The sequence below is a fragment of the Lepidochelys olivacea genome (assembly GCF_965140295.1).
Source record: "Lepidochelys olivacea isolate rLepOli2 genome assembly, chromosome: 16".
NCBI lineage: Eukaryota > Metazoa > Chordata > Testudines > Cheloniidae > Lepidochelys > Lepidochelys olivacea.
Genome location: NC_140426.1, coordinates 9,698,543 through 9,725,476, shown reverse-complemented (window position 1 = coordinate 9,725,476; position 26,934 = coordinate 9,698,543). Strand labels below are relative to the sequence as shown.

The 26,934-nt window shown below is 45.7% G+C and overlaps 1 protein-coding gene across 2 annotated transcripts in view; it reads right to left on the bottom strand.

Annotated features, from left to right (window-relative positions):
- Positions 1–3,703: 3,703 nt before the first annotated feature.
- The window catches only part of CACNA1B (calcium voltage-gated channel subunit alpha1 B), a 471,028-nt gene continuing 447,797 nt past the window's right edge, over positions 3,704–26,934 (bottom strand). The window contains exons 40-48 of one of the 2 annotated variants that reach the window (XM_084649844.1): positions 25,656–25,763; positions 24,200–24,312; positions 21,284–21,411; positions 20,057–20,195; positions 18,486–18,596; positions 15,876–15,911; positions 10,294–10,501; positions 9,720–9,919; positions 3,704–4,344 (exon numbers count right to left, since the gene is read on the bottom strand). In XM_084649844.1, the coding sequence (XP_084505970.1) occupies positions 3,805–4,344; positions 9,720–9,919; positions 10,294–10,501; positions 15,876–15,911; positions 18,486–18,596; positions 20,057–20,195; positions 21,284–21,411; positions 24,200–24,312; positions 25,656–25,763 (1,583 nt within the window). In that variant the 3' untranslated portion in view covers positions 3,704–3,804. The remainder of the gene's footprint in view (positions 4,345–9,719; positions 9,920–10,293; positions 10,502–15,875; positions 15,912–18,485; positions 18,597–20,056; positions 20,196–21,283; positions 21,412–24,199; positions 24,313–25,655; positions 25,764–26,934) is intronic. The other variant, XM_084649843.1, reaches the window with a different exon arrangement.

Sequence of the window (26,934 nt, the reverse complement as noted above, 5' to 3'; positions counted from 1 at the left end):
AACCCAGAAGGAATCATTGTAACCATCTAGTCTGACCTCCTGCACAGCACAGGCTAGAGACCTGCCCCAAAATAATCCCTAGAGCAGATCTCTTAGAAAACCATTTGGGGAAAATCCACCACAACACTTGGTACATTGTCCTAATGGTTAATAACTCTCACTGTTATCAATTGTGCCTTATTTGCGGTCTGAATTTGTCTAGCTTCAACTTCCAGCCATTGGTTCAGGCAATCTTGCTCCCTATGAAATTCCACCAGTGGTAACCGGCATCTTGGACTCCTCATATTGAAAAGGCAAATTTCATAGTAACAGCTCTTCCCTAGTGAGAACATTAGAAGGAGCAATGCTCTCGGGATACCAGTCTCCCATTCATCATGCACACTGCACACACCACCTGTGGAGCGGTACGTTTTTTGCTAAGTTTTTATTTTAATTCAAGGACTTTGCTTCATACAAAATGTAATTGTAGAAACAACTGCAGAATTCAAAGTTTGGCTGATAAATATTACTCAGGCAGCAAACTAGGCAATCACAGAATCTTTTTTTTTTTCTTTTTTTTTGTGTAAAGTTCCAGTTGTGTTGCATGGTTGGAACTTTTATAATTTTTAACACTGTTTTTTAAATATAAAGTTTTGCAACAAACCCCCAATTTATATCAAATATAATTAAAAATTAACAACTGATGAATACATTGTATCAAAAAAGTACGAAGATAAACATTTTCCATGCACATACTTTATATATATATATATATATATATATGTATATATTTTACATGCAAACATTACTTATTCAAAGTACAGCCACTACGAGACTGGTTCTGGATGCAGAAAACTGGTTGGTGCAATTCAAGTTTGGCAACTCACTATGAGAATTCTGGGAAATATTGTGGGTGTGTTTAAGAGACAGCGCACAGGCTGTAAAAAATATGCAAATAGGGCTATGAACAACTGTGGTTAGGTTCTTCTGTCACTGTCATTTGGAGACCCCCCCCCCCCGAGAGAAGAGTGGGAAGTAGTCAACAATGTTCTTCTTCGTGGTCTATACTATATAAGAATTTAAATGATCCAATGCCATCTATTTCTGTGAGATTCCAGCCATCTTATTTATATGAGATTGTGGCTTTTAATATCTAAAATGATGCAGGAAGGGGAAAGGCGGGGCGGAGGAAAAGACAAAATAAATTAATACAGAGAGAACATTCCCTTTCACTTTCCAATGTGGGTACAATGGTTGCATGCACTGATCAGCCATACTGTTTTTTTCCTCCTTTACTTCTTGGAGTAAAATAGTAATGTTTTCTTTAAAATTTCAAAGAAAGTGTTTGTGCCTTCATACAAGGAAAATGTATAAAACATTTGGTCACAATCATGCTGAAGCCTGAAACAGGGAAATCCAGCAGGTTAAGCTACAGAAGGGATGAAGGTCTTTTTGTTTGTTTTGTTTTGATTTGTTTCCTTAAGTGTCATCTTGTTGCATAGCCCTACAATTAAAAATGATATCCATTATCCATAATGTACCTCTTGGCTAAAGCACTTCCTTTCCTCAAAGTGCACAGATATATGGAGATATAATAGAGATGAGTTGGTTATCTTTTAGCAGAATCCAGGGATGAGATTGGCCAAAGCTCCTAAAACAAAACAAGGTTCAATTTTTCTCAACGTAAAGGTTAGAGGAGATGTGGACAACCACCCGACACCTGTCCTGCTCCCCTTCGTAGACTTTTCCGATAGTGATAGATGCCTTCTGAGCCATTTTCTAAAGCGTGTGATACCCCTGCTAACCTAGCTACAAAACAAAACCGGGCCCATCAGGATTGCTGCTCCTCCCAAGTACCTGCTCATTCTACAGTCTTAGTGTCCTATGGCTTGGTCACTATCTCAGGCCTACTCCCTGCCAGCATTCTGACCAACGCCTCTTTTGTTGTTTGGCATTGCTGGGTTTTCCTTCTCCTCCTCCCTCACCCTTTTCCCAACGTGCCATGTCAAACCCCTGACTGCAGCACGTCCAACAATGGCCACATAGCAGTTCTTCCAGCCCATCAATGGAAGGTCTGTCAATCTTTTTCTTTAACACTTTCCCCCGCCTTCTTGTCATTGTCTTCTCCCCAGACTCCAAACACAGAAATCCGCACTCACGCACAAAAAGGAAATGATCTAACATAAAAATACAGAAATCTCATCCCTGAGAGTCAGATTTTTTTTTTCAACAGGCAATAATAACAAGGCTCTCTCCAACCGCCCTCGACACGAACTATGCACCATGAAACGCCAGAGCTTTCACAACCAAGTTAAGACTAGACATGCAATGTGAAAGTCTTTTTTTTTTTCTTTTTTCTTTAAAAGCATTGCTGCTGATGCTGTTACTTTTACCTGCATTTCTCCTGCAGGATCTGAAATTCTATTCAACGAGAAAAGGCCGATTTTATTTGCCCTGATCATTCTCCTCCCGCTCCTTAACAAAATTATTTAAAAAATATTTTTACCCTCCCCTTTGAAGTTTCCAACCTGGCTACTTGAAAACACTGTTCAAGAAACATACATGTGGCATTGTATGCACAGTAGATATCTGAGACTAAACAGATCTTACAGGCTCTTCCTCTCCCTTCCTCCCCCCCCACCCGCCACTTTCTCAAGTTCTGATGCGTTGAAGCAAGAGGGAGCATCATCGCTGTGAGAGATTTCAAAGGCTAGGCACTTAGTAGTGAACAACTGGAGCATTCAATAGAAACAGTGGGACCTGGAATGACAACTGGACTAATTCTCTAAATAAAGTTTTTTTTTCTTGTTTTTTCTTTTTTTACTGTACAATTTACAAAAATGCACACAATGAAAAGTTAAAGTTCTATCTAATAGCTTGATATAAAACCAATTCCTTTTCTCCTTTCCACTACCCGCTCTTTTTCTTTTCTTTTTTTTTTTCTTCTTTTTTTTTTTTTGCTAAATCAAGCTTATATTGTAAACAAGACAAAACACTGAGGGCATGTTGCAGTTGATAGGAGATGGGGGAGACAGAAACGAAAGTCCCAGCAGCAAGGAAACAGTCCTTACAAAGTAGCTTTATTGGGTGTCAGTGTGAAGGACTTGATGTGGAAAAATAAAATAAATCCACAGAGCAGCGTGTCGAAGCAGAGAGTCACGGACGACACAGTGCTTTATCAGCCTGAAGGTTTGTTACTGGCTCCTTTGAAAATGACTGCCATTGTTGAACACTGAATCAAAGGATTGTCCCCGGTTCTGATCTGGGTTTCTCCTTTCCCAGTGCATTAGGCAGCTCTCTTCCTCTTAATGTTTGAATGAGATAAAATACAGGTTCGATTTTGTACAAGAGTGTCAATATCCATCCCTGGCCCCCTCTCTGACCGGGAAATTAAACAAACCACCACCCAACAAAAGCTATGGATCGACAGTCCTTTTTCTGCTGTAAAAGTTCAGACCTTCGCACAGCTCTGTGCATACATTGCAGATTTGGCATCTGGTATATGTCATTTAACTAGACAAGGCAGTAGGCAGGTGAGAGAGAGAGAGAAAGCACTCCCCCTCCACAATAATGATCTTCAATTATATATTTATTTTGTCTAGTGCAAAAGGGGGGAAAAAAGAAGATAGAAAGAAAAGACAGAGGCTGAACGAGCGTCTCAGATGGCGTCGGGTTTGGAGTAGTTCTCGCCAGCGGCTGTTTCTTCTCCCCCCCACCCCCCGCCCCCGTGACCCCGGTCATCATGTGTGTCTGAGCACACAGCCATCCAGATGATAAAACTCATCGATTCCAAACGCGTACACCGGCAAGGGCTTTGCCTTTGTGCTAGCACCAGTCGTCCTCATCGGCTTCATGGTAATAGCCACGTGCTCTGGCGCATGTCCCAGGGCCTGTGCTGAGGCCCAATGTGTAGTGGTAGCCGTTGGGAACCCTGCGGATTTGGTGAGACTGGGAAGTCAAGGATGAGACATAAGAAGTCCTTGAGGACCTTCCTGAATTGGTGGCGACAGCCTCCTCAAAGGTGAGCGTGTCCTCGGGCACGACACGGTACGGGCTGTCACTGTCGTCGCGGTGTCCAAGGTAGGGGTCAGAACCAATGCGGGCCACCGGGGAGCGAGAGTGGCTCTGAGAGTCCCCATGCAGTAACGCATTATGCTCAGACAAACCTCGGCTCAGGCGTCCCGGGGAGAAGGTGGGCAGGCTGGTTTGGAAACTGGTGAAGTGCACGGGTGAGGAGTTGGCGGTCTTGTAAGTGATGCTGGGGCGGGGGGTCAGCGGAGTCTGCGGGAGCTGCCTCCGCCCACGGCACGGGGTGCTAGCACCAGATGTCGACAGCAAGGGGCTCCCATTAACTGAACCACTACCCTACATGAAAATTGGAACACAGCAAATCAAAAATAAAAAAGGAAACACCAGACAGACACAAAGGCACGCGGGTAAAAAACAGAAGGACAAGCGACAGGAGGGAGAGACAAATCACAAGAGGAGAGAAAAAAAACGAAAAAAAGAGAGTTTAGACAAGCACAGTCAGGGGAAGGAGGTTATAGAGAAGCAATTAAAACAGAGATGTAAAGAGCTGGAAAAGTGCCGTGAGCGATAATCGGAACAGAAACAATCAGAGCGTTAGTAGGACGCAAACCAGCAGACGGCTCCAACAGAAAGGGACATTGTCAGAGAAAAGGCATACAAACCAATCATATTCTTTCCCAGCTCCTTACCTGAGCTATTCAGTAGGAAAAGGTTTATTATTTTCCGCAAAACAAATTGGAAAAAAACCCCTAAAATCTTTCATATTTTTTTTAACATTTTGCAGTCTTTTTCAGGTTTTTGACAACTGAATATTGTCAATGTTTTGATTTTCTGTTGAAAACTGAAAATATTTTGGATTTTTCGTAGTGCGATGCATATTTCTGTTGAATTAAAAAAGCCATTTTTCATCACACACGCACACAAAAAGATGAAAATGTTTTGACCAGCTTGACTCTAAAACAACTGGGATCATTAAAGAGAACACTTAAAAATCTATTTACTTTTCACTATTTATGCTGTGCGTTTACTTTTTGGGGTCTCAAGTTGGATGGCAGAGTACACAGGTCAGTTTCACATTGTTGGTGAAATTATGCTCTTACAGACCCTGAGTCACTTTGTAGAAATCAGCAGAGTTATGCTAGCGTAAAATTGGTGGGAGGAAGAGGAGAGTCAGGCCCTTGTGTTGCTGTTTATTTGCAAGAATATGAATTTTCTGAAGTATTTTTACAAACATTTATTTCTTGTTTGGTTGAAACAACCTGACAGCACCCTTAACTTTGGAAATGAAGCTCTTAGTTAGTTAGTTTATATATATATATATATATATATATATATATATATATATATATATATATATATATAAACAAACTATCAGGTCATTCCAGTTCTTGTTCTGCCATACACATTTTTTCCATTACATTTTTGTAGGTGGATTGAGTGGTAGTGGAAGATAGCAGCTTTAGTCTTATATATAGCGAAGCTACCATAGACAATAAAGGGGAAGGGATGCAGATCAGGATAAGTAAAGAACACATCAGAGAACTTCTGACCAATTTTAATGAATTCAACTCAGCAGGGCCTGATGCTATTCATCCCAGGGTACTGAAGGAATTATCTGAAGAAATCTCGGAGCCACCCACTGGCAATAATATTTACAAACTCTTGGATGACAGGAGAGGTCCTGGCAGACTGGAAAAGGGCTAATGCAGTGCCCATCTTTAAAAAGGGGGAAAAGGAGGAGCGGGGGAACTATAAACCAATCAGCCTGACTTTGATACCTGGAAAGAACTAGAGCAATGTATAAAACCTTCAATTTGCGAATACTTGGAGGATGAAGGGGTGATCACTAGCAGCCAACATGGATTTACTAAGAACACATCATGCCAAACCAACTTGATTTCCTTCTTTGACAGGGTAACTAGTTTGGTGGACAGGGGGAATGCGGTGGACATAATATATCTGGACTTCAGCAAGGCTTTTGACACAGTCCCACACGACATTCTGATAAGTAAGCTGGATAAATATGGGTTTGGCGAAACTACTATTAAGTGGATACACAATTGGTTAAACAACCACAAACAAAAAGTAACTATTAATGGAATGATGTCAGATTGGAGGGAGATCTCAAGTGGGGTTCCACGGGGATCTGTTCTGGGCCGGGTGTTGTTTGACATCTTTGTTAATGACTTGGATGTAGGAATAGAGAGTGTACTGATCAAATGTGCAGGTGAGATAAAGCTAGGAACGGTTGCCAACACTTTGGAGGACAGAGCTAAAATTCAGAGGGATCTTGATAAATTGGAGAACTGGGCTACAGACCACAAAATTCAACAAAGACAAATGTGAGGTGCTACACTGAGGGAAGAAAAACCAAATGCACAAATACAGAATGGGGGATAACTGGTTTGGTGACAGCACTGCTGAGAAGGATCTGGAAGTTGTGGTGGATCACAACCTCAACATGAGTCAACAATGCAATGCTGTTGCAAAAGAAGCAAATGCAATTTCAGGTTGCATTAACAGAGGCATAGCATGCAAGTCTCGGAGGGTGATTGTATTGCTCTACTCGGCGCTGGTTGGGCCTCAGCTGGAGTACTGTGTCTAGTTTTGGTCACTCTAGTTTCTCCACATCCTTTCTACACATTAAAGAATCCAGAGGCGAGCGACACAGATGATCAGAGGGATGGAATGCAAGTCATATGAACAAAGGCTGAAGGAACTGGGTATGTTTGGTTTGGAAAAGAGGAGATTACGAGGGGACATGATAGCAGTCTTCAAATACTTGAAAGGCTGCCATAAAAAAGATGGAGAAAAGTTGTTCTCTCTTGCCACAGAGGGAGAACGGAGGCAGAATGGTTCCTGAGATGCCAAATTACAGTCAACATCACCACCTCCAGAAGCAGCGGTGGCTTCTGGGACCCAGTCTGCCGGAGCTAGCCAACATCAGGACAAATACTGTGTACTGCTCAAGTGACCTTCAAACTAGCAGACTTGGGCAAACAGAGATTGCGTTGTTCATTCCATTAATGTTGAGTCAGGGGAGAGTGAGGGGAATAGGAGTCAGCTAATTTATTTTATTTTATTTTGAAGCAGGGAGGGCCAGAAATCAGATACTTTTTGAGGTGTTTAGACAAAGTGCTTCCCTGGCAAAATTTGCTAAGCCAGGCCTGGCTCCTGGTTAAAGGTAGTGTCCCCAAGGGAAGGGAAGAGCTAACACATAGAAATAGAAGAAGTAGAAGAAAAAGAAGAAGACCCTTGAGCGTTAACAGGTAGGTTACAACAACGCAGAAACCAGCCCAACCGAGCTTCTCACAGGCCCCTCATCAGGGCAAACATCCTGAGCTCATTAGGGTGGAGCTGAGTCTATACTGACTGCACTGTTTATTTAAAAAAAAAATCTGTGTGTGACCAAAGGGACATATTAACAGGTCCCGTGTGAGTCAACTGACATGCATCGCTTGGGGGGCCTTTTTAATGCTATCCTGTATGGAGAACATACATGGACATTGGAATGACATTCTTCATCCGTCCTTCCTAAATCAACTCTGGCATTTGTTTTTAAAGAGACACACTGAGCTAACAAACAATCAACGGAGTAGTGGGGATGGGGTAATAAGATGTCATTGGAGCTCCAACACTGAAGGATTATTAACTTAGGGGAACCTCTTTGTTTTATAATTAAAGTGTGCATTGCATTTAATGCACTAGTATATACACGTAGAAGAGGAGAGGTCCAGCTACCCCACTAACAACAACAGAAGTAATCATCTTCCTCCCTTCTCTCAAGGAGGAACAGCAGGATCAGAAAGAAAATTCATCTGCAGAGCAGCTGAGTATGAAATAGGATCGTAGTAGCTGGAGATTGAAAAGACTTAGTTGATCACTGAATCCACCCCTGTGCCTGAGCAGGGCCTGAATGTGTCAGACACCAAACAGATATTTCCCGTGGCATGACTGGCTGGAGCACCTGATCACTGAGATTTCTACAGTACAGAGAAGTCTGTTGGCTTAACTGGAACCAAGCAACTTGTTACTTGGTGAGGAAGAGGGGGATTACTGCCACTTGGTGGCAATTGCAGAGCTAATGAGGTAATTGGCTTAGCAAAGGGGAGGATACATATTTGGGAGGAACAGGATGTAAAGGGGGAGGAGTTCAGAGGGTGTGCTGTGTGAAAGGCTCCTCCTGCTGTATACCTATGCTACGTCTTGCCGTGTTGGGAAACTGAGGATTAAAGGAACATAGGTTAAAAAAAAAACAGACCGTGGGTGGTGGTGACTTGGAGACCATGAAAAAAAGCGGGGTAGAACTGCTCACAGGGGAGCCTGAGAAGCACCCTGTGACACTTGGTCTCAGCCAAAAGGCCAAGAAGTAAATGATTTTACAGAGCATATGCTATACCTTAAGTATGCCAGTGTGTGTTGCAAAGCAATGCGTTGGGGACGAACGAGGCATTAAGCATTCAGTTACCGTCCACACCCAGACTCCGGGATTATAAACTGTTTTACTCCTAGGAATCGTGAAAGTACAATGCATCAGGAGAGAGGAATGCTCAGAACAAGGCGAAAGATCTGTTATCTTGGGGGTGGCACTAGTTATTATAGAGACTCTGCTTCTTTTTCAACCTTCCTTACTTTTATCCCATGGTCTCTAACCCACACAGCAAATGCAGCCGGCTTTCCTTCCCTCGGAGCTATCCATTTATCAAGTGACGCTGCTGTGGGGATGTGTGTCTGTTCAGATGACAGTACGAGTCAGCCCTCCTGAGATGGCCTGTCAGTCACACTCAGACTGCAGCTCTAGGCAGATTTCTAAGGGTGGTCACAACTTTCTCCTCCCTCGAACTAGAGCTAGACTGTGTTCTGAGACCCACTTAGGGCTCACTCTGGCAAGGTGCTGAGCACCCTCAACTTCCATCCAAGGTCTACTTTTTTTCTTGCATTATGTTAGCTGATTCCCCACTCCAGTACAGTTGATGTGTTTGTGGGTGGATTTAGCACCGTCCTAGCTCCTGTTTCAGAATGCTGCTGAAAATGCCCCTATTCCATGCAATTTGCCAGCTGCAAAGATGGGACCATGCTGGAGGCCATCTTCTGCCCTCAGTCGCCCCTGTTGAAGTCAGTGGTTGCACAGGTGTAACTGAGGGCAGGATTTAGTTCTCTGGGTTCCCTCTCTCTGCACTGGACTGTACTTGCTTGTATTCTGGTGGTCTGGATTTAGGTGGTTAGTACAACTCCATTTCTGTATAACGCCCAGGAGTGGTTTCTGGCTCTATGCCAAGTGCGGCAATAGGTGCTGGGTTAATATCTCTATCTCCTGGAGAGAGAGAGCACAAAAATCAGCAGTGCAACCTTCCCATTCTGCCCTGCCAGCTGGCCTGGGCTTCGACCTGGTGGGGCAGTTGCCCCAGGAGACGTGAGAAGGTAGTTCAGATTGCAGGCCCCACTTAGTCCTTGGCCTCTTTCCTGACACTGCCAACAAGGGTGCCAACTGGGAGGGTGGATTCTGAGGTATGGACCCCTGTTCGGTAGGAACTGGCCTGAGACCATCAATTCATTTTGCAGAAGACCTCCAAAGAGCTGTCAGATGGCAACAACCCTCTGCACCAGGCTCCATCTCTTATTGCCCAGCCAGCCCCCAACCCGGATTTTTTTTTTAACCTGGGTGCACCCACTGAAGATTTCAGGCCTCCTCCCGCCTTGAATCTCCTCACCTGTCTGTGGGGGCCTGGCTCCAGCCCCCCATTGGGCGAGGTGGGCCTGCTGTGATCAGCTGATTTGGGCTGAGAACGGTCCCGGCTCCCGTAGCGGTCGCAGGAGTAGAAGCGCTGTTTTTCAGAGGAAGAGGAGGAGTGCAGCTTTCTCTCTTGGGACCTGCCTCGTTCCTGCTTCTTATCCTTGGAAGACACCTCACCTGGATGTGCCGCCAAAATTTAAAAGTAATGGGTTGGGGCTGCAATAACCATAGAAACATTCAACTTGGGGCTGAGCAAGTTCAAGAACTCTGGGGGTCCCATGTGGGTCCTCTCACATGGGACTCCCCCCGCACACATAATGTAAGCCTCCCTGCTGGGCACCATTACTCGCAGTGGGAGAAACCCGCCATAAAGGCCCCCCCTTTCCCCTTGTTCCACGGGGAAAAGCCTCAAGGAAGCTAACTGAGCTGGGGCACCATTCTCTCTCCCAAGTCCCCATCCCCTCATCCTAACGCATGCAGAATGGCGGTTTGGGAGGATCATCGCAGTTCTGTGGTGTGAACGAAAGACGACAATGAGGAAAAGCCTTTACCGGCATCCCCATCGGCCAACTGGTTGGGTGACCTGTCCAACAACTTCTGCTTCTTGTCTTTCCGTCGATGGCAACGATGGTGATGGTGGTGATGAGCCTGGTCCGGGGGCATGCGCTCCAGGGAATACTCGTACAGGTGCATGGCATGCGGACGCTGCGGCGTCAGCGTGGAGATGGAGCGCTTCATGGGGCTGGTGTCTGGGATGGTCTGCAAAGCATAGGGAGGGAAGGGGGAGCAGGTGGGAGAGGGCAGAGATCACACTGCAGTTAATTGGGTGTCTTCCAGAATGGGAGCGTTTTTCGGGGTGGGGGAGGGGGGGAGACAGAGAAGGTTAATCAAACAGAACGAGAAAGGACAGAAGCGGTTGCACAATAAAACATTTAGTGCTAAATTTGTGGAACGAATGTAGTCGGCGATACCTGAATTGGGCTTTACTGTGAATTGTGTGACAACACAATCCATAGATGAATGCACATCATTTAACATCAGTGTTCATGTGAGTCATCAAGAAGGACTAAGCAGGATCACAGGGCAGGCATGACATCTAAATGTTTCGCAAAGATAATACGCCAATGTTTTTTTCACCCAGTGCAATTCCAGAAACTGCAACATTCCCAGTGCAATACCAAAGAAATAAGCAGGCACACACAATGATGTGTAAGTGGGGCAGAAAGACAGGCCATGCTGTCCAGCGGCTGTAGCAAACGACTGGGACTAAAAGAATCTGTTACTTCAGGCCTTGGCGAAGCCACTTGCTCTGTATGAGTTCAAATACGTGAGTTGGCCTCCGTAAGAACATAAGAATGACTATAATGGGTAGACGAATGGTCCATCTAGCCCAGTAGCCTGTTTTACAACAGTGGCTGGTGACAGATTCTTCAGAGGGAATGAACAGAACAGGGCAATTATTCAGTGATCCATCCCTTGTTATCCAGTCCCAGCTTCTGGCAGTCAGAGGTTTAGGGACACGCAGAGCATGGGGTTGCGTCCTTGACCATCTTGGCTAATAGCCACTGCGGGACCTGTCCTCCATGAACTTAACTCATTCTTTTTTGAACCAAGTTATACTTTTGGCCTCCACAACATCCCCTGGCAACAACTTCCACAGTTGACTGCGTGTTGTGTGAAGAAGTACTTTTTTATGTTTGTTTTAAACCTGCTGCCTATTGATTTCATGGGGTAAGCCCTTGTTCTTGCATTATGTAGAATGGTAACTAACACGTCCTCTATCATATCCCACTTTCCCTGGGGAATAAACTGCAACAAAAAGTTAAAACTAGTGAGCCAAATTCTCCTCTCAATAAGGCTGGTGCAAGCCCACTGATTTCTCATGAAAATCACTAATGGAGGAGACTTTGGCTCAGGACTTTCACTTAGTCCGTTGGCCCAGCTGCGGGACAGGGGTGTGCAGCCCCCACTGCAGCCCCTGCCAAGCCCTGGCCACGGGGTGGGCACACAGCCCTGGGAAGCTGTGCTAGGACTCAGTGCTGGGACACTGCGGGCTGGCGCACACGGCCTGGCTGCAGCCACCGATGGAAGCCACAGGGCTGGGGCGCATGGCCCCGGGTGCAGTCCCACCAAGCCCAGGACGTCACAAGGCTTAGGCGCACAGCCCCCGCCAAGCCCGGGATGTGGCGGGGAGGTGGTACACGATCCCGGGTGCAGCCTCCCGGAGGAAGCAGCGGGGCTAGGGCTGCGGGGTCCAGCTTGGGAACAAATGACAAGAACTTTGCATCAAATCCATGTTTGCTGCAGGCAATGTTAAGCCTTGTCCCTATGCCAGTGCCAGACCTGGTCTCTGTGACCTCCCCCTTTACAATCCAAGCATTAAGAATATTCTTTCCAAGTGTCTCACAAGTGCAATATAGGGTTGCCAATAGACAATGGAGACTTCATTACACTCTCCTCCCCCTCCCCCCACTGCCACCATGTCCCCAGCCCTGCCTTTCTAAGAACAGCAGCTCCCCGCTCCAGAACATTTCACCTGTAGCCAAGGTGCTGCAGGAGAAAAGGCAGATCCATCATGATGCAGGTTCAGAGCCACAAGGAGGCTGAATGGTGTCAGAGGGGTAGCCGTGTTAGTCTGTACCAGCAAAAACAACGAGAAGTCCTTATGGCACCTTGTGGCTGAAGGGGAGACCGGTGAGAAGAGGACCACTCTGTATGCTGGGAGGGCCTAACGAGACAGACTTCTTGGTTTCATAAAGAACCAATGTGGAAATCCTCTTGAAACTCTAATGGAACTTGAGCCCTTAGCACCGTGGTAGGACATGTACTGAGTAGTGCTCTGGGGCAGGGGCTGAGGTCATTGAGAGGGGTAGCAGTGTGCTTTGAGTTTTGGTCTCTCTCAACATTGCCATGGTCTTTGCTTGCATTATCCTGACTGCTACTAGCTCAGCGTGAGACCTGTCTCCTGCCCAGCAACCATTGATAAAGCTCCATAAATGACAAGAATCTGTTTTTCTTTTCTTTCCTTTCCTTTCACTTTGCTTGTCTCCAGCTCTTCTGTGGCCCTGCTTTATGGACATGCCAGCATGCTGGCCACCCTCTAGAGGCTCCACTGTGTTTATTGATTACGCAAAAGGAACTTGGTAGAGATGAGACTTCTACGCACAGCAATCTCAAGTCTCATGGATGTGGACTCGGGATTTCTCTCTGTCCCTTTGGTCATATGCGTGACAGAATGCTCCCTCCCCCTGTGTGCGCCTAAAATGACAGCTCTAGCAAAGCATTAACTTTGTTCTTTTTAACCTTTCTATCTACTCCCTTGTGGGGTTGTTCTGGTTGTTATTTTTTAACTGGTAGTGCTACTTTGTTAGCTTACACTGGAGTTTGAGTGTCTGCTGCCCCCTGATATTTGCACATTATTAGGGTAGCTGGTATGCAATTATTTTTAATTTAAAGGTTTCAGAGTAACAGCCGTGTTAGTCTGTATTCGCAAAAAGAAAAGGAGGACTTGTGGCACCTTAGAGACTAACCAATTTATTTGAGCATGAGCTTTCGTGAGCTAAATTGGTTAGTCTCTAAGGTGCCACAAGTACTCCTTTTTTTTTTAATTTAAAGACACCATTCATTTCCTAGTGGGTAGTGTCAGTGATGGGGTTTCTTATCTCACATGCAAGGGAGCAATCTGAGCAGAGTTTTTAACCCCCACATTCTTTCTTCCCAGCAACTCACTCAAACCTTGATCCTTCCCGTCAGTTTCACAGGTGGAACATTGCTGCTGGGGGCAGGGCTCTCACAGACACACAAGCACTGGGACGGCACCGACTGGGCACCGGGGATTCAGAGATGCCCAAGAGGACTCTCTCCAGGGTGCTGGGATGTTGCAGCCTGTTGGAGGAGCAGGGCAGTTCTGGCTGCAACCTTGGAGTATTCTGAGTCACGAGTCTAAAGGGACGGGAATTGGTGGGAAGGCTAACACACTCGCTGCCCAGGTAGGAAGATGGCTCTGGTGAGTGGTGAAGGTTTGTAGTGGTGAGCAGTAGATGAGACACATAGTGGGGACAGTAACCGAAATACAATCCACGAGGAAAGTATTTTCTAAATGGACAACCTACCCTAAATTCTCAGTGACTGAGGGACACTCTTCACTCATGGCTGCATTTGCTTTCCACAACCAACTCTCTGTATAGCTTTTCAGGAGTGATGGACCCGAATACTTAGATGATAATATCTAAACTGTATTCTTAAATTTGTTCACCTAAATTGGGGTTATTGCTGATTGTGCACTATTTGTATCTTATGACTTTAAAAACAAACTTTGTATTTGTGGTTTCAGAGTAGTCTCTAAGGTGCCACAAGTACTCCTTTTCTTTTTGTATTTGTGGATAATCTAAGCACTATACCCAGATGTACAGACACTCTTTTCTTAACCCGTGTACTATGTACTTTTTAAACGTTAGCTTTAATACAATTTTTAAAGTAAGGGGGAAGAGAAAGGAGGCGAAGAGGATCTCCGAACAGGGGACTGGTAGGTTACGCAGCCCAAACAAAGTGCTGGATAAAGGACCGCACCACTCTAGCGCCCTCTCCTGGAACTCAGAAGTGGGCTTTCCCCACTCTGGAGCTGTCCATTTTATAGGTCCTTCAGCCGAGGTACCTGTCTTAAGAAGACGCAGCTCTGTATTTAAGTCACCAATAGAGTGAACAACTGGCCGCAGCATAATTCACGCCTTATTTGTTTCCTTTTCCATTGCCTGCTCTGTACCTTCTTCCACACTGCCTTCCAGTGCCAGGCCCCCACACTTATTATTCAAAAAGGAGATTTCTTTTTTCAGGGGCTGGGGTAAGGTAGCAACACTGCAGATTTGACCTGCTGAGATACGGGAAATGACAGATCTTGGCCAGGAAGTAAATGCAGGAAATGTAGGAAAATCCTAAAAATGGAGATCAAGACCTTAGATCAGGGGTGGCCAAACTGAGCCTGAGAAGAAGCCAGAATTTACCAAGGTACATTGCCAAAGACCCACAGTAATACATCAGCAGCCCTGCCGATCAGCGCCTCCCCCACCCTCCCTGCACCTCCCGATCAGCTGTTTTGTGGCACGCAGGAGACTCCGCGGGGGGGAGGGGGCAGAAGGGGTGGAGTGGGGGCAGGGCCTGGGGCAGAGCCAGGGTTGAGCAGGGAGCACCCCCCGGCACATTGGGAAGTTGGTACCTGTAGCTCCCACCCCGGAGTCGGTGCCTAGACAAGGAGCCGCATGTGGCTCCGGAGCCCCAGGTTGGCCACCCTGACCTTAGATTAAGTAACCTGATAACCCACCTCTGCCCAAAGGAACTGCTGCAAAGGAAACGACAGGGAGGGGCAAAGATTTTCCAAAAAGAAGCCAAGTTCATAGGAAGCAAATCTTCCTAGGGCCTTATTCTTCAGTTGTTCCAGGTGCAACCCTCTCCCCCACCCAGAAACTAACGGAGACAGATTAGAACAGTCTCTCTTCCTATACCACACAGACAGGTATATTCCCTCCTGGAGGCTCTCATTACCATTGATTGGACTTGCACACCCACACCCAAGGTACGTCTGTGCTGGAACTGGGGATGTAATTTCCAGTGCACATGCTCGGTTTGACTGAGTGTAGCGTAGATGTAGCAGCATGAGTGGCAGGAGAGGCTCGCTGCTGGAGTACAATCCCACCCGGGACCCTAGGATGTACTCAGGTGGCTAGCCCGGCTCTATTGTTGGTATGCTAGCTCAATCAAACCTAGCATGATTACACCTACGCAAGCAGGAAATGACACCTCCAGCTCGAGTGGAGACATGCGGGAGGAGAATATACCATAGGCTTTGAGAGGTTCGTTAGTTTCTCATTCATTAGTAACCTTTACTGTTTTCACTTATGACATTTTTAGCCAACAAGGCAATATAAACAAATGCAAGGTATCACAATGTGCAGCATGCAACTACGGATCAAAGGAACTACAATGAACTGAAGTACAGAGAGACGGCAGCTGCATCTTTACAGCACCAGAAAGTAATCCAAACAAGGAGTGGGGGTGGGGGAGGAGAGGAGGGGTTAGTGAAGGTTAATCATTGCTTAATAACAATTTAATAGGATACAACTTAGTGCAAACTACATACTGCTAGGTAACTCCCCGGTGACCGTGTTTTGCTCCTCTGCAAACAATTCGGACAAGATGAGAGAGAATATTTGAAGCAGCCATTGTCAGACATCACGGCAGATGTGCAGCGGACGAGATGATGAGACAGGAGGGAAGGTGACCAGAGGAAAGGAAGAAAGCAAACGGGGAGGGAGGAAGCGAGATCGGTAGCGTGAAATGATAAAAGACGGGAAATGCAAAAGGACAGAGACGTGACAGGCAAACAGAAAAGGGGATGAATGAAAAAAAAATTGTTAACAAAAGTTAGAAAGAAATTAAAGTTTGGGGAGGAACCGGAAGTGGCACATAAAGGGTAGGGTGGAAGGTACAGAAGGGGAAACACACACAGAGAGGACATCAGTTATTCTGCTGAAGCTACAAACACTAAAACATTTATCATTAAATGAGGTTAGATCTGTTCAGACACCGTAGGCCTGATTCATAAATAAGTGACAGCATTAATGCAGGGCAGGTGTGCGCTTCGTTGTGGGCAACCTGCAACATGCTTCTCCTGAGCAAGAAATTCACTCCCTGGCTTCATTAATGACCTCTCTCCCGTTCCCCTATTTGCTCACAGGCTTCATCTGTAACTCTTTGTTGGGCAAATGGAGGAATCGATTTGTTTTGTTTAAAAAAACAAACAAACTATAGAAGAGGTTGAAGGAGTCTCCTGAGGGAAAGTGATGGGTGTAAGGGAGAGCCCCGGAGCAGTCTGGCAGATTTTCTCTGTTCTGCTGGAGGGCTATCTGTGGGTCATGGGGCTTTTCAACCTGGGACTGATTTTGTCAGTTCTCATCAGTTAAGCAAGGCTGGGATTGGTCAGTACTGGGTCTGCAGTTTTCCAAGGACTGCCCAAGTGCTACAGGTGACTCCTTTCCCTGTGAATCAGTGTATTAAACTGGAGCAGGGTGCTGCTGGGAATGCTGTGGTGCTGGAGGGGCTAGTCTTTATTTTAGTGTCCCATGGTCATCAAAAAAACTCATGCGATTTCTGTGTTAACCCCTGAAATTTGCCAGGAAGAGATGCTGGTGAGAAATGGCTACTAAGACACAGCTGCTTTTCATTGGTGGGTGAGGGAATCCTATGCATGTACTGTGGTCCCCATTAAAATCTAAAGTTTTGCCTTTGCAAGCGTCGGCAAAGATTTTGTTGGCAACCACTGTTTACATGCACAGTCCTGAATGTGCGTTGTTGGGATTCTACAGGCTGAAAAGAGCAATGCAAATATAAAGTTAGTGTAAATATTGCATTGAAGAAAAGGATCAATGCCCAACACTAATGCCCAAGGAAGGGTTGTTTTTAGGGTTCATACACTGACATTGTTCCCATTAAGAATGGCTTTAGGTTTGGTAGAACCTATCACAAGTCTATCCCATCAGGGTAGCTCAGCTTTTGGGACTTGCAGGCGGTGGTGGTTGGTTTTAAGCAAAATAAATAGAGTTCCTGAGAACACAAAGAATTCTGGGAGATGGAGTCTTATCCAAGGATTTCCTACAGTTCTCGGGGAAAGGTGTTCCTTTCTTAAGGTAGCACAGAGATCCAGACAGCAGAGCTGGGTGCAGTTTGTGTCCTGATCCAAGCTGGCTGGCATACAGACAGTCAGGAAGGAAGGACATATCTATTGGAGGTGTGGCTGTATACATGAGAGCCCTTCAGTTCTAGAATTCAGCACACCTCCCACATTCTGTCTCACCTGTAGAACAGCACAATCACATGCGACTCACTCATTATTATATGAATCAGGCAATTTGAGCTAAAGAGACACAACTAAGCATGGCAAGATGGAGATGTTCTAACGCATAACAGGCAGCGGGGTGATCGGAGAGTGTCTGGAGGACACGTTAGCAATGCACATGTGAAATGCCCAGAAGTGATTTGAGAAAACCGTGCTGTTATGTGCCCCGTGAAGTGCACAGGGGTAGTCACAAAGCTCTGAAGGCCACCTCGCATGACAAGGCTTCCTTGCAAGTCTCCATCAGATAAGGAAAGGAAGTAAAGTCTTAAGCATCATATTACTAATCCACCATACAGTGCACTACTTGCTAAACCTAGTTGGAGGGTGGAGGAGGAAATGCTTCATACTTCAATGCAGCCCTCCGGTGAGGGAGAGCCTACAGCACATTTCATATATAAACAGGCTCATCAAAAAGAAACATGCAGCTTATTATATTCCCAGGGCTATGGATATACCCCACCATGAAGTTAGGGCAGTGACGTAGGCATGTTATATGCAAGGTTATGGAATACACCTCTTCAAACCATAGAGTGACTCCCTGTCAATCGGAACATACATTTTCAGTTTATCAGATTAAATGAGGTGCTTTGCCCAGAGAGCAGGATTTCTTTTTTGCTGCCTGTATATGGGAATGGGGACAGCTGGGGAACAGCACCGTGTACACAGCATCCCAATGATCAAAAGCACAAAGGCTGCTCAAATTTCTGAGCCCCCAGCTCCATCAGTTTCTCTTAAAGAAACAAACCACCAACCAGTCACTTTAAAAAACAACATGACAGGGACAAGAAGAGAGAACGTGTTGAATGCTTGACTTACTGTAAGTTTTCCATTGCCAGTAAAGCCTCCCTCCCTCACCTGTGTTTCGGCGGCCAGACGCGGCATGGAAGCCGCCCGCCCCTGGCTCTCCAGGCCAGGCTGGTGTTCTCCGTTGGTCAGGGTGGGGCTGATTTCTCTCATTTCTACAACCTGATTGGATTGAGAAATATTTTCAGAAGCAGGAACATAAATGTCCATTTAAAGCAATCACTCTGCCAGGCTTGTTCCAGGACTAAGGCGAACTGCAGGGTTTCTATTTCATCTGTGAGGATTTATGGCTAGTCAAAGACACCAGCCTGAAAGCTCTGGTGACCGAAGGTCACTATTTATCTACAAACTGGCTCAGCCTGGGGATCGCTGGTGTACGCTTCCCCACATGGCCCTGCCAGCACGCCTCAACTTGGACCCCTTCTCCGCGTAGGTCAGTCTCCATGCCGCACGCAGTCCATAAGGGAGCCACGTAGTGTCAGATATGGTGGTGCTTTTTATAGTATTCCCTGTCAATACTCTAGGAACTGCACTAAAGACCCCAAACCTCAGATAGGTCACTGAAGAGCCATCCAATGGTAAACACTCACAGTAGCTATTGACCTGGGCTGGATTCGAATAGGTGACCTACAATTAAAAGACTCCGTAAGCCCATCACACTAGTCCCTCAATCCTCCTGTGTGTGTTTGGGTTCTGATTTCCTCCTCTTGGCTCATTTCCCCTGCTCCGGTTTATCCAGTTCCGAAACGTTTTGCTGTGAAAATGACACTCACTAGAAGGAAAAGTTAAAGCCCACCCCTCATGCCCCTCCGCCCTGCCCCACTTAACACCTACTGTCCAGCCGTGTTCACCTTTGATCATGTATCGATGATGCCAAACTAATCCCAAATTCTCTTTTCTTCCCCTGCCTGTCACCTGAGCACCAATTCCAAGCAGCTCCAACAGCCAATGAGATCCAGGTCTGGACATTTTCTACAGATGTGTTGTCAGCTGAAGCCCCAGTGGGGACTCAGAGACGGGCAGCACTGGAAATGGAAGGCCCACGAAGCAAGATATAGGATTGGATACACTAAGCCAAAGCCACCACAGCCAATCCCAACATTGCCTCTGCAAGAGACACAAATGGAAGGCCTTCTTCAACCACGTTTCCTGTCCACCAGTAACAGTGATCTGTCTAGGGACCTGCACAGCTAGTACCTGAGTGCTTCACAATCACCAATGGATTTTAGCCGCACACCTCTGTATAGCAAGGGACAGATGGGGAAGCCGGGCACAGTGACTTGCTCAAGGTCACACAGCAAAGTTTGTGGCTGAGCTGGGAATTGGACCGAAGTCTCCTATCTCCCAGTCCAGCCGCCCAGCCATGAGACCGTTCTTCCTCCCCCATGCTCCCATTTGGAGTAAGCCTGAGTCTGCCACACACCCAAGAGGGGCATCTGCCAAAGAAAATGTTACAAAGACATTAATGAGTCAGATTCAGTTCTCAGTTACATCCCAGCAAGTCTTTTGCAACGAACAGAGCAATATTTGGCCCAAAACATGAATGTGGAGCTATTAGGCTGTCAAAAGGAATAACTCGCTTGACACCTATGGAGACCTATTACATTCCACTCTATCTTCACCTGTTTGCTTGTCCGTTCAATGGGAATTTCTTCCGAGTGGCCTCGTTCAAAAGCTGGTGTCCTGGTTTCGTAAAACACATCCTGAGTGCGCTGAGTCCCCCACGAAACAGACTCCTTGATCCCACTCTCTGGGGCTGGCCTGATGCAAGGTGAAGAGAAAAGGTGAACTGCTGTGCTAGGCGTTTTGCAGTTGGATTTATTTAAAGTGCTCTGGAGCAGTCTGGGGGGCTACTTCTCAAGTCGTGGGGGAAAAAAGCTGGATAGGGGAGCGGCTGATGAAGCTAGTAAACTACAGGGCTCTTGAACTTTGACTGACAGATAATTTCCTCATTCACCCTGAGGATCTCAGGAAGACCATGGAAACAAAACCAATCTACTTAAAAGGGAAAACAGCAACCTGTTTTCAGGGCTTTAGGAAATTACTTCTGGGACTGACGCAATAGACCAAACTTTTCTTGGAGATCACATGTTGCTAAAATCACAGGTGTATTTTTCACAAAAGAATGGACGAATGCTAGACTGTCACTAGTAAACACACACAAAAATACTCAGCAAATACACATACTTATGTAAAACATGGAGAAGTTACATTAACATGGCCAGCTAGGCTAAGAATCTTAAAAGTTATTGGTCAAATTCCTCTGTGGTGTAACGCAAATGAAGTCAGCAAAGCTGTATCAGGGATAAATTTACCCCTAGGTTTTTACAGTTACAGGTTTATCAACCAGTAGGGAAAAATATGGTGGTATTAATGTATTTACATCTCAGAGGTCTAATGTTGAAAGTCAGTGGCACGAGTGACCCACACAAATCTAACACACAAGGAGGGCAGGAAGTAGGGAGGGCACTGGGGACAATTGTGGCAAAAAGGGTTTTGCATGCATATTGTGCAGAGATTGTATTGTCTGGCTGCAGGAAACGAGGGCCAGATTCTGCCCTTCTCAGTACCATGCATGGAAACTCCCACTGACATTAAGTCCTGTCATATCTTGGGGGCATTCTTTGACTCCAAGACTCTTTAGAATCAATGAACGTTCACTGGGCAATTTTTGCAATATTCCAAGCTCCCGGAGCCCGAAAACACAAACTAGCAATGGTGGGAAGTTATGAAATGCAGACTGCATAAGAGGGCTGGTTCAAATACGGAGAAATCAGAGAATTACGGAGAAATCATCGTGGGGGCCACCGCAGTCTAAGGTAATTGTGGGAAGCCGGGGGACTACTCACAATGTGCCCCCATTGTTGAGCGAGGTGCAACTTTTCTGGCGGAGGAATGCTTTAGCGTGGTTGAACACCAGAGGCTGGGTTTGCTCCAGGGTTGCTTTCAAGGGGTGGAACAATGACACTGGTCCAGTCTGCAATGCATAAAGAGAGGGCATCAATGAGAAAGCTACAGCTGCTTGGAGAATGTGGGGTGTGGTCTTTCCTAGTTACGTTCTTAATGGTGTCCACATTATCGAAGCCCTGTTCCAAGATCGCAACCAGCACTAATTGCCCCCTTCACTGGCATTCTCTGTGTATAGGCCACATGGACCTTAAAAGAGGTCCCTATTTATCAGGGATGAGGCACGTTGCTGGGAAAGTATAAAGGAAGCATGCACTGCCACTGTCCTTGCTGTACACATTCTGTGGGCAAACAGAAGCATATCAGCCTCCGGGGATGTCAATCTGGCACCTTGTTCCGGCACTAAATTCACATTTTAAAAATGGTTTCTTTCGCTCTTTCCAGTTCGTTTCCATAGCACAGTAGCCAAGCCTTTTATAGTTCACAAGACAGATTATTTGGGAGGAATGGTTTTAGCTACACATCAATTTTCAGATCAAACAGAATAAAATTATATGGTTTTGAGTCAACTTCAAAAGGTCCCACAGCTTAAAGGGTCAGGTGCTAACTCAGATCTCAGTCTGTGATGCCGAGTCTCGTACTGAAATACCCTCACGCTGCCTTCATTAAGAGATGTCCCCCTATTGACAGATGCATGCTGTAAATTGCATGTGTACTCAGCTGCTGTAACATCACCCTGAAGTCTACTAGGTGCTTGTTATTTCAGGAATTCCCAAGGTTTCAATCCCAAGGCCATGTTTCTGATTTAGGGCTTCATGGTACCAATGAAATTCACCCATCATCCTGGCTTGGCGTTAACTGAGTGACCCTGTGACCATATTATATGCTTTAGAGATGAAATCCTGGCCCATTTAAAGTCAGTGGGAGTTTTGCCACTGATTTCAGTTTGGCCAAGATTTTATCCTATGACCTTAAGATGTGAACATGGACAAAGCATGGGGATCATTCTTTCAGATCTTATTCAGTCACAAGGCCTTTTGAAGTCAATGGGAGCTGGGATTAAATTCTGAGTAAGAACCGCAGGATTTAGCCCAATAACAAAATGCTCTGCTTGTGAGCTGTGGAACGATTATTGAGCAAAAGTAAGTGTGATAAACAGGGACAGATGAACTAGCTTGGCTACAATAAGAATCAATCCAAACCTTGGCCCCAAACTCAAGCCAAATCTTTCTCACTGTTTGCATAAAGTTTTCACTCGTTTGTCATTGTTGACTGTTGACACCTGACCTGATCTTGGAGGGACTACAGTTCTGGGTAAAATATAACTTATCTGTAAAGCATGCTTATAGACATAATAATGGAAGTTACTGAAGCTGCAACAGCAAGTAGAAAAACCAAAATACATGTATTAAAAATAGACTTGGCGATAGGTCTTAAGCATTAAGCGCTTAGAGTCAGGCCTAGTACAGGGTGGCACGCTCAAGGCTGAAATCTAATGTCTAATGGATTCCAAGCGAGCGCTCCCTAGGGCAGGGACACTCTCTTTGTTCAGTGTTTGTGCAGTGCCTATTGGCAGTTAGCATAAATATTATCTACTTGACCAAAGGTTATGAAATATGTGCTTGACTTAGGGTTAAATACAGCAATCTGTATCTTGTGATAGGTTAGCCGTGTACCTAGGGTAAACCACAAATGAAGAGATGGCCGCATCTTCGGGGCTTTTTACAATAAAAGGTAACTGCATTGATGTACCGAAACTATTGGGAAAGGGACTCACAGCAACTGTTGGAAATGTAATTATGGTCAATTGGAATATCACATATGGACAATCCCAACCCTAAAACTGATCTCTCAGTATATCAAATATGAGTAGGGCCTGAGACTTAATTAGATATGGTCCCAAATGTATGTGGGTGGAATGGAAAAAGGTGCATAAAAGATTGTCAGTCCCATTCCTAGCTGGCTCACCAGGATGATGACACGGGCAACTAGGCAGGAAGTCTAGACCAGCACCTTCTTCTTGTGGTAAATATCACAGCGAGCAGCACTGCTTTTTCTCCTGTCTTTACTGTAATCAGTCTCCATGATGTTGTAAGTGTGTCAATCACCACAAATCTGCATGATCTGGGAAATGTTGTTATCTTTATTGTGCTTTCTTTCCTTCGTCTAGAATTTCAGTGACACTTGCCAGTATTACCTAAAACATCATCAAGTCTCTGTCTGTGTGTCCCACACTCAACCGCAGGATCTGTACAGCCATCTGGGGGAAGACCTGGAGGCAGCAAGTGCAATCTCACATTCTCAAAATTTACCAGGCTACATGCGCCTCAGCCCTCTCAGTTCCGGCCACGGTAGGAAGTGGAAGTGCCCAAGCTCCATGGGTGGAGATATTTTCAAGGAGTAAAATTTTCAGCAGTGCCTAAGTTCCATTTTTCAAAAGTGGCAGCACTTGGGAGCCTAAATCTCACGGAGTTTCAATGGGTCTTGGGTTCCCAAGGGCCTAAACACATTTTAGTGCTTTTGAAAAGATTACTCCTCGTCACTTAAAGAGCCTAAATCTCATTGTCTTTTAATGAGACATAAGCTCCTAAACCACTTAGGTGCTTTTGGAAATTTTACCCAAGGTATTTCCAGCTCCGCTGAAATTAGGAAGGGTTAGAAACTAAATGAGATTTTCCACTTCCAAGATGCGCTGAAAATGCAAAAAGGCTTGGAGAAGCATCCCAAATTTCAGGTGCTGGATGGAATGGGACCTCTAGACTTTCTGGGGTTTGCTCATTGCTAGTATAAATGATCGTGAGATGCCCATGCACCTTGGTGGGAGTGAGAAGAGGGAACAGCGTCTTGCTGCTGGGTACCTGGCAAAGACCTCCAGGTGGCTGGTGCACTTGTTCCCTGCTGTTTTTATTCTGCTTGTAGAAGTCGAATATCATGAGAGCGGCATAGACCTTCCCCACAGTCATTTCGTCAGCTGGATTAGGAAACGGGAGGTGAAAAGCAGAAAGGAGAGTCAGATGGAGAGGGGGAAAGAAGGAACGGGTGTCAGAAATGGAGGGAAAGGGAAGAAATTATTTAAATGGGGGAAATGTGCAATGGACAAGACACATAGGACATCACATTAGAAGTGAAGAAGGAGGAGGAGAAAGAGAGAAAAGAGGGAAAGAAATGGTTAGAACAGACTTCTTCAGCTTAGCAATTTTCCTTTTCCTTCATTCTGTCCCTGACCATTGTTGCCTTTCCGCTCTCTGAGGGTCACAGCATCCGCTTTTGAAGCCACCCACACCCTAGCTTTGCTCTCTGTTGAAAATATTTAGGGATATGTTACAGGAAGGGTGCCCTAGGCAAGTAAACCCGTATGCTGGTGTAAGAATGGGAGACAGAAAAGAACATTTAAATTAATACCAGATCTGCAGCTTTTATCATCAGAAAGGCCTTATTTTTCTTTCTTTATATTATCATCAACAGGGGAATAATGGGATAATATACATTTAAATTGTATTTCATTTTTCCAGATGGCTTTTTTGTTTGTTTTTGTTTTACAGTTCTATCACTGACCTCTCCCTGTCGTGCAGCTTAGCACCATACCTTTCTCAGTTAAGGCTGCCCTGATTGGACGGGGCTGTTTCTCGTTAATCAGCAAGCCAGGGGATTCAGAGCCCTTACTTTTGCCAATCAAGAGAATTTCAAACTTTCCATTTTCTCAACATACTCCCACAGGCCATCCTTAGGGGAGATTAAGCCTTTAGTACCAACCCCCTCTTCCTATTACATGGGCTCTTTGCAGCCTTTAACATCCTTCTCTTCACTTTTTTTGGACGCAGACAGAACCCAGATGGTAGAAATTGCTCCCCTGACCTGCAGGAGCCAGACTGGAAGGAGATAAAACTACAGGAAGCAAGACTGCTGCATGACAAAGAAATCTCTCTTGAAGAGGCTGGACAAGGCATTGCTCTCTTCTGGCCTCTATGTATTATCTTTGTCCACAATGCAAATAATCTACTGGCTCAGGCAAGAGGCAATAGGACAAAGTTTTGAGACCCATGCCTGGGAGCAACCTTGGGATTCTTACGACTGAGGGATAGGGACACGGGACTGCGAGCGTTCCAGAGGTGACATCTGAAGGAAACTCCAGGCAGAGGATGAAATGGGCTTCTGTACAATGTCAGCTAGACTGTGGTGCACACCTAGGGTTGGCTCTCGGCACCATCCACAAGAGGGGAAGAACCTGGATTTCTGTGGCTGCCTGGAATGGGTTTTTGAGTTCATGTCTCTGCATTGCTTCTAAGGGGAAGAGGATCCTTAGTTAGCACTTACGTTTATGGGGCGGCACCAACAAGTCCAATGTCTTCTGAGACAAATTGGGCCAAACCAGAGAGATCTCTTTCCTCAGCTCAGCATCACACTGGTGCTGCTTCACACCCGCTGGGCAGGGGGCAAAAAAGGCAAATGAAGCTGAGAGCGAATGACGATACATCGCACACGTACTTTCCTCATTTGTACCTCAAATGAACGAGCAAGCTACCATGTGAACAGATCCTGTCTTTTCCAAATCCATTCCCCCTGCCTTCTTCCCAGAATACCGAGTCAGGATCAGCTTCACCACAGATATTAACGGCGGTGCTAGCCCTCCCCACTATAAACCAGTGTGTGAGTTCTGGAACGGACTCAGTCTGACCTGTACAATATTTCAGGGACCAGTTTGATCTGGTTGCATTGCCACTGTTACCCTGTAACCTGAACAATGTCCTTCTCTTTTAGACTTGTCACATCATTAGCAGCTTCTGAGGGACACAATGAAGCCACAGCAGAAAACAATCTGACTATGAAATAACAGTGGGCTTAAGCTATTACATTAACACCCCCCCCCCACGCGCTTCCCTCCCGCCCTTCACCAGGGTGGGTGTGGTGGGACAGCACACACACAAAAAATTAAAAGACAATTATATAACATCATCATCAAATAGATGCTATAAAACCAAACACAAGGATAGCGAGACCGTTAAAGAGGCCAAAGTGGGTTCTCGACATGCGGGCTGAGAATGATTCAAGTATTTATGAGATTACAGGCTGGTTCCCAAGTGGCTAAATGACACAGAATGAGACTGAGTAGTTTCTCTCTATGACTGAGATGGATTTTCTAAGAGAAAAGCAAAGGGAGGAGACTGTTATCGCTCTTATAGCGTTTGCTATTCCAACAGTGCTTGGAGCATGCCACCCGTCACACTGCATCTCCCTGGGTTGCTTATGGGACTGTTTGTCCTACCAGCCACTCTCAACTACATTTGGCAGGGGAAACCTAAAAATCCAAACCAACCAGGTAATAATGGGTAAGGCCAAATCCAGAACCACAAATCCATGCCCCTGACTACCTGTACCCCCTCAAATCCCCTTCTGTGGAAAGTGTCCTATTTGCTGGTTCCTGTTTGCATATGGCCAAAGATCTTGCAGACAGTCACCCTCAATGAAATGACTTGGCCTGACAGATCAGCAGTGAAATGTAAGAAAATGACACAGGATCTCAGGGCTCAACTGTCCCCTTCACACGCAGGCTTATTAATGTGAAGGAGGGTCCTGGCCCCTAAGAAATGAGACA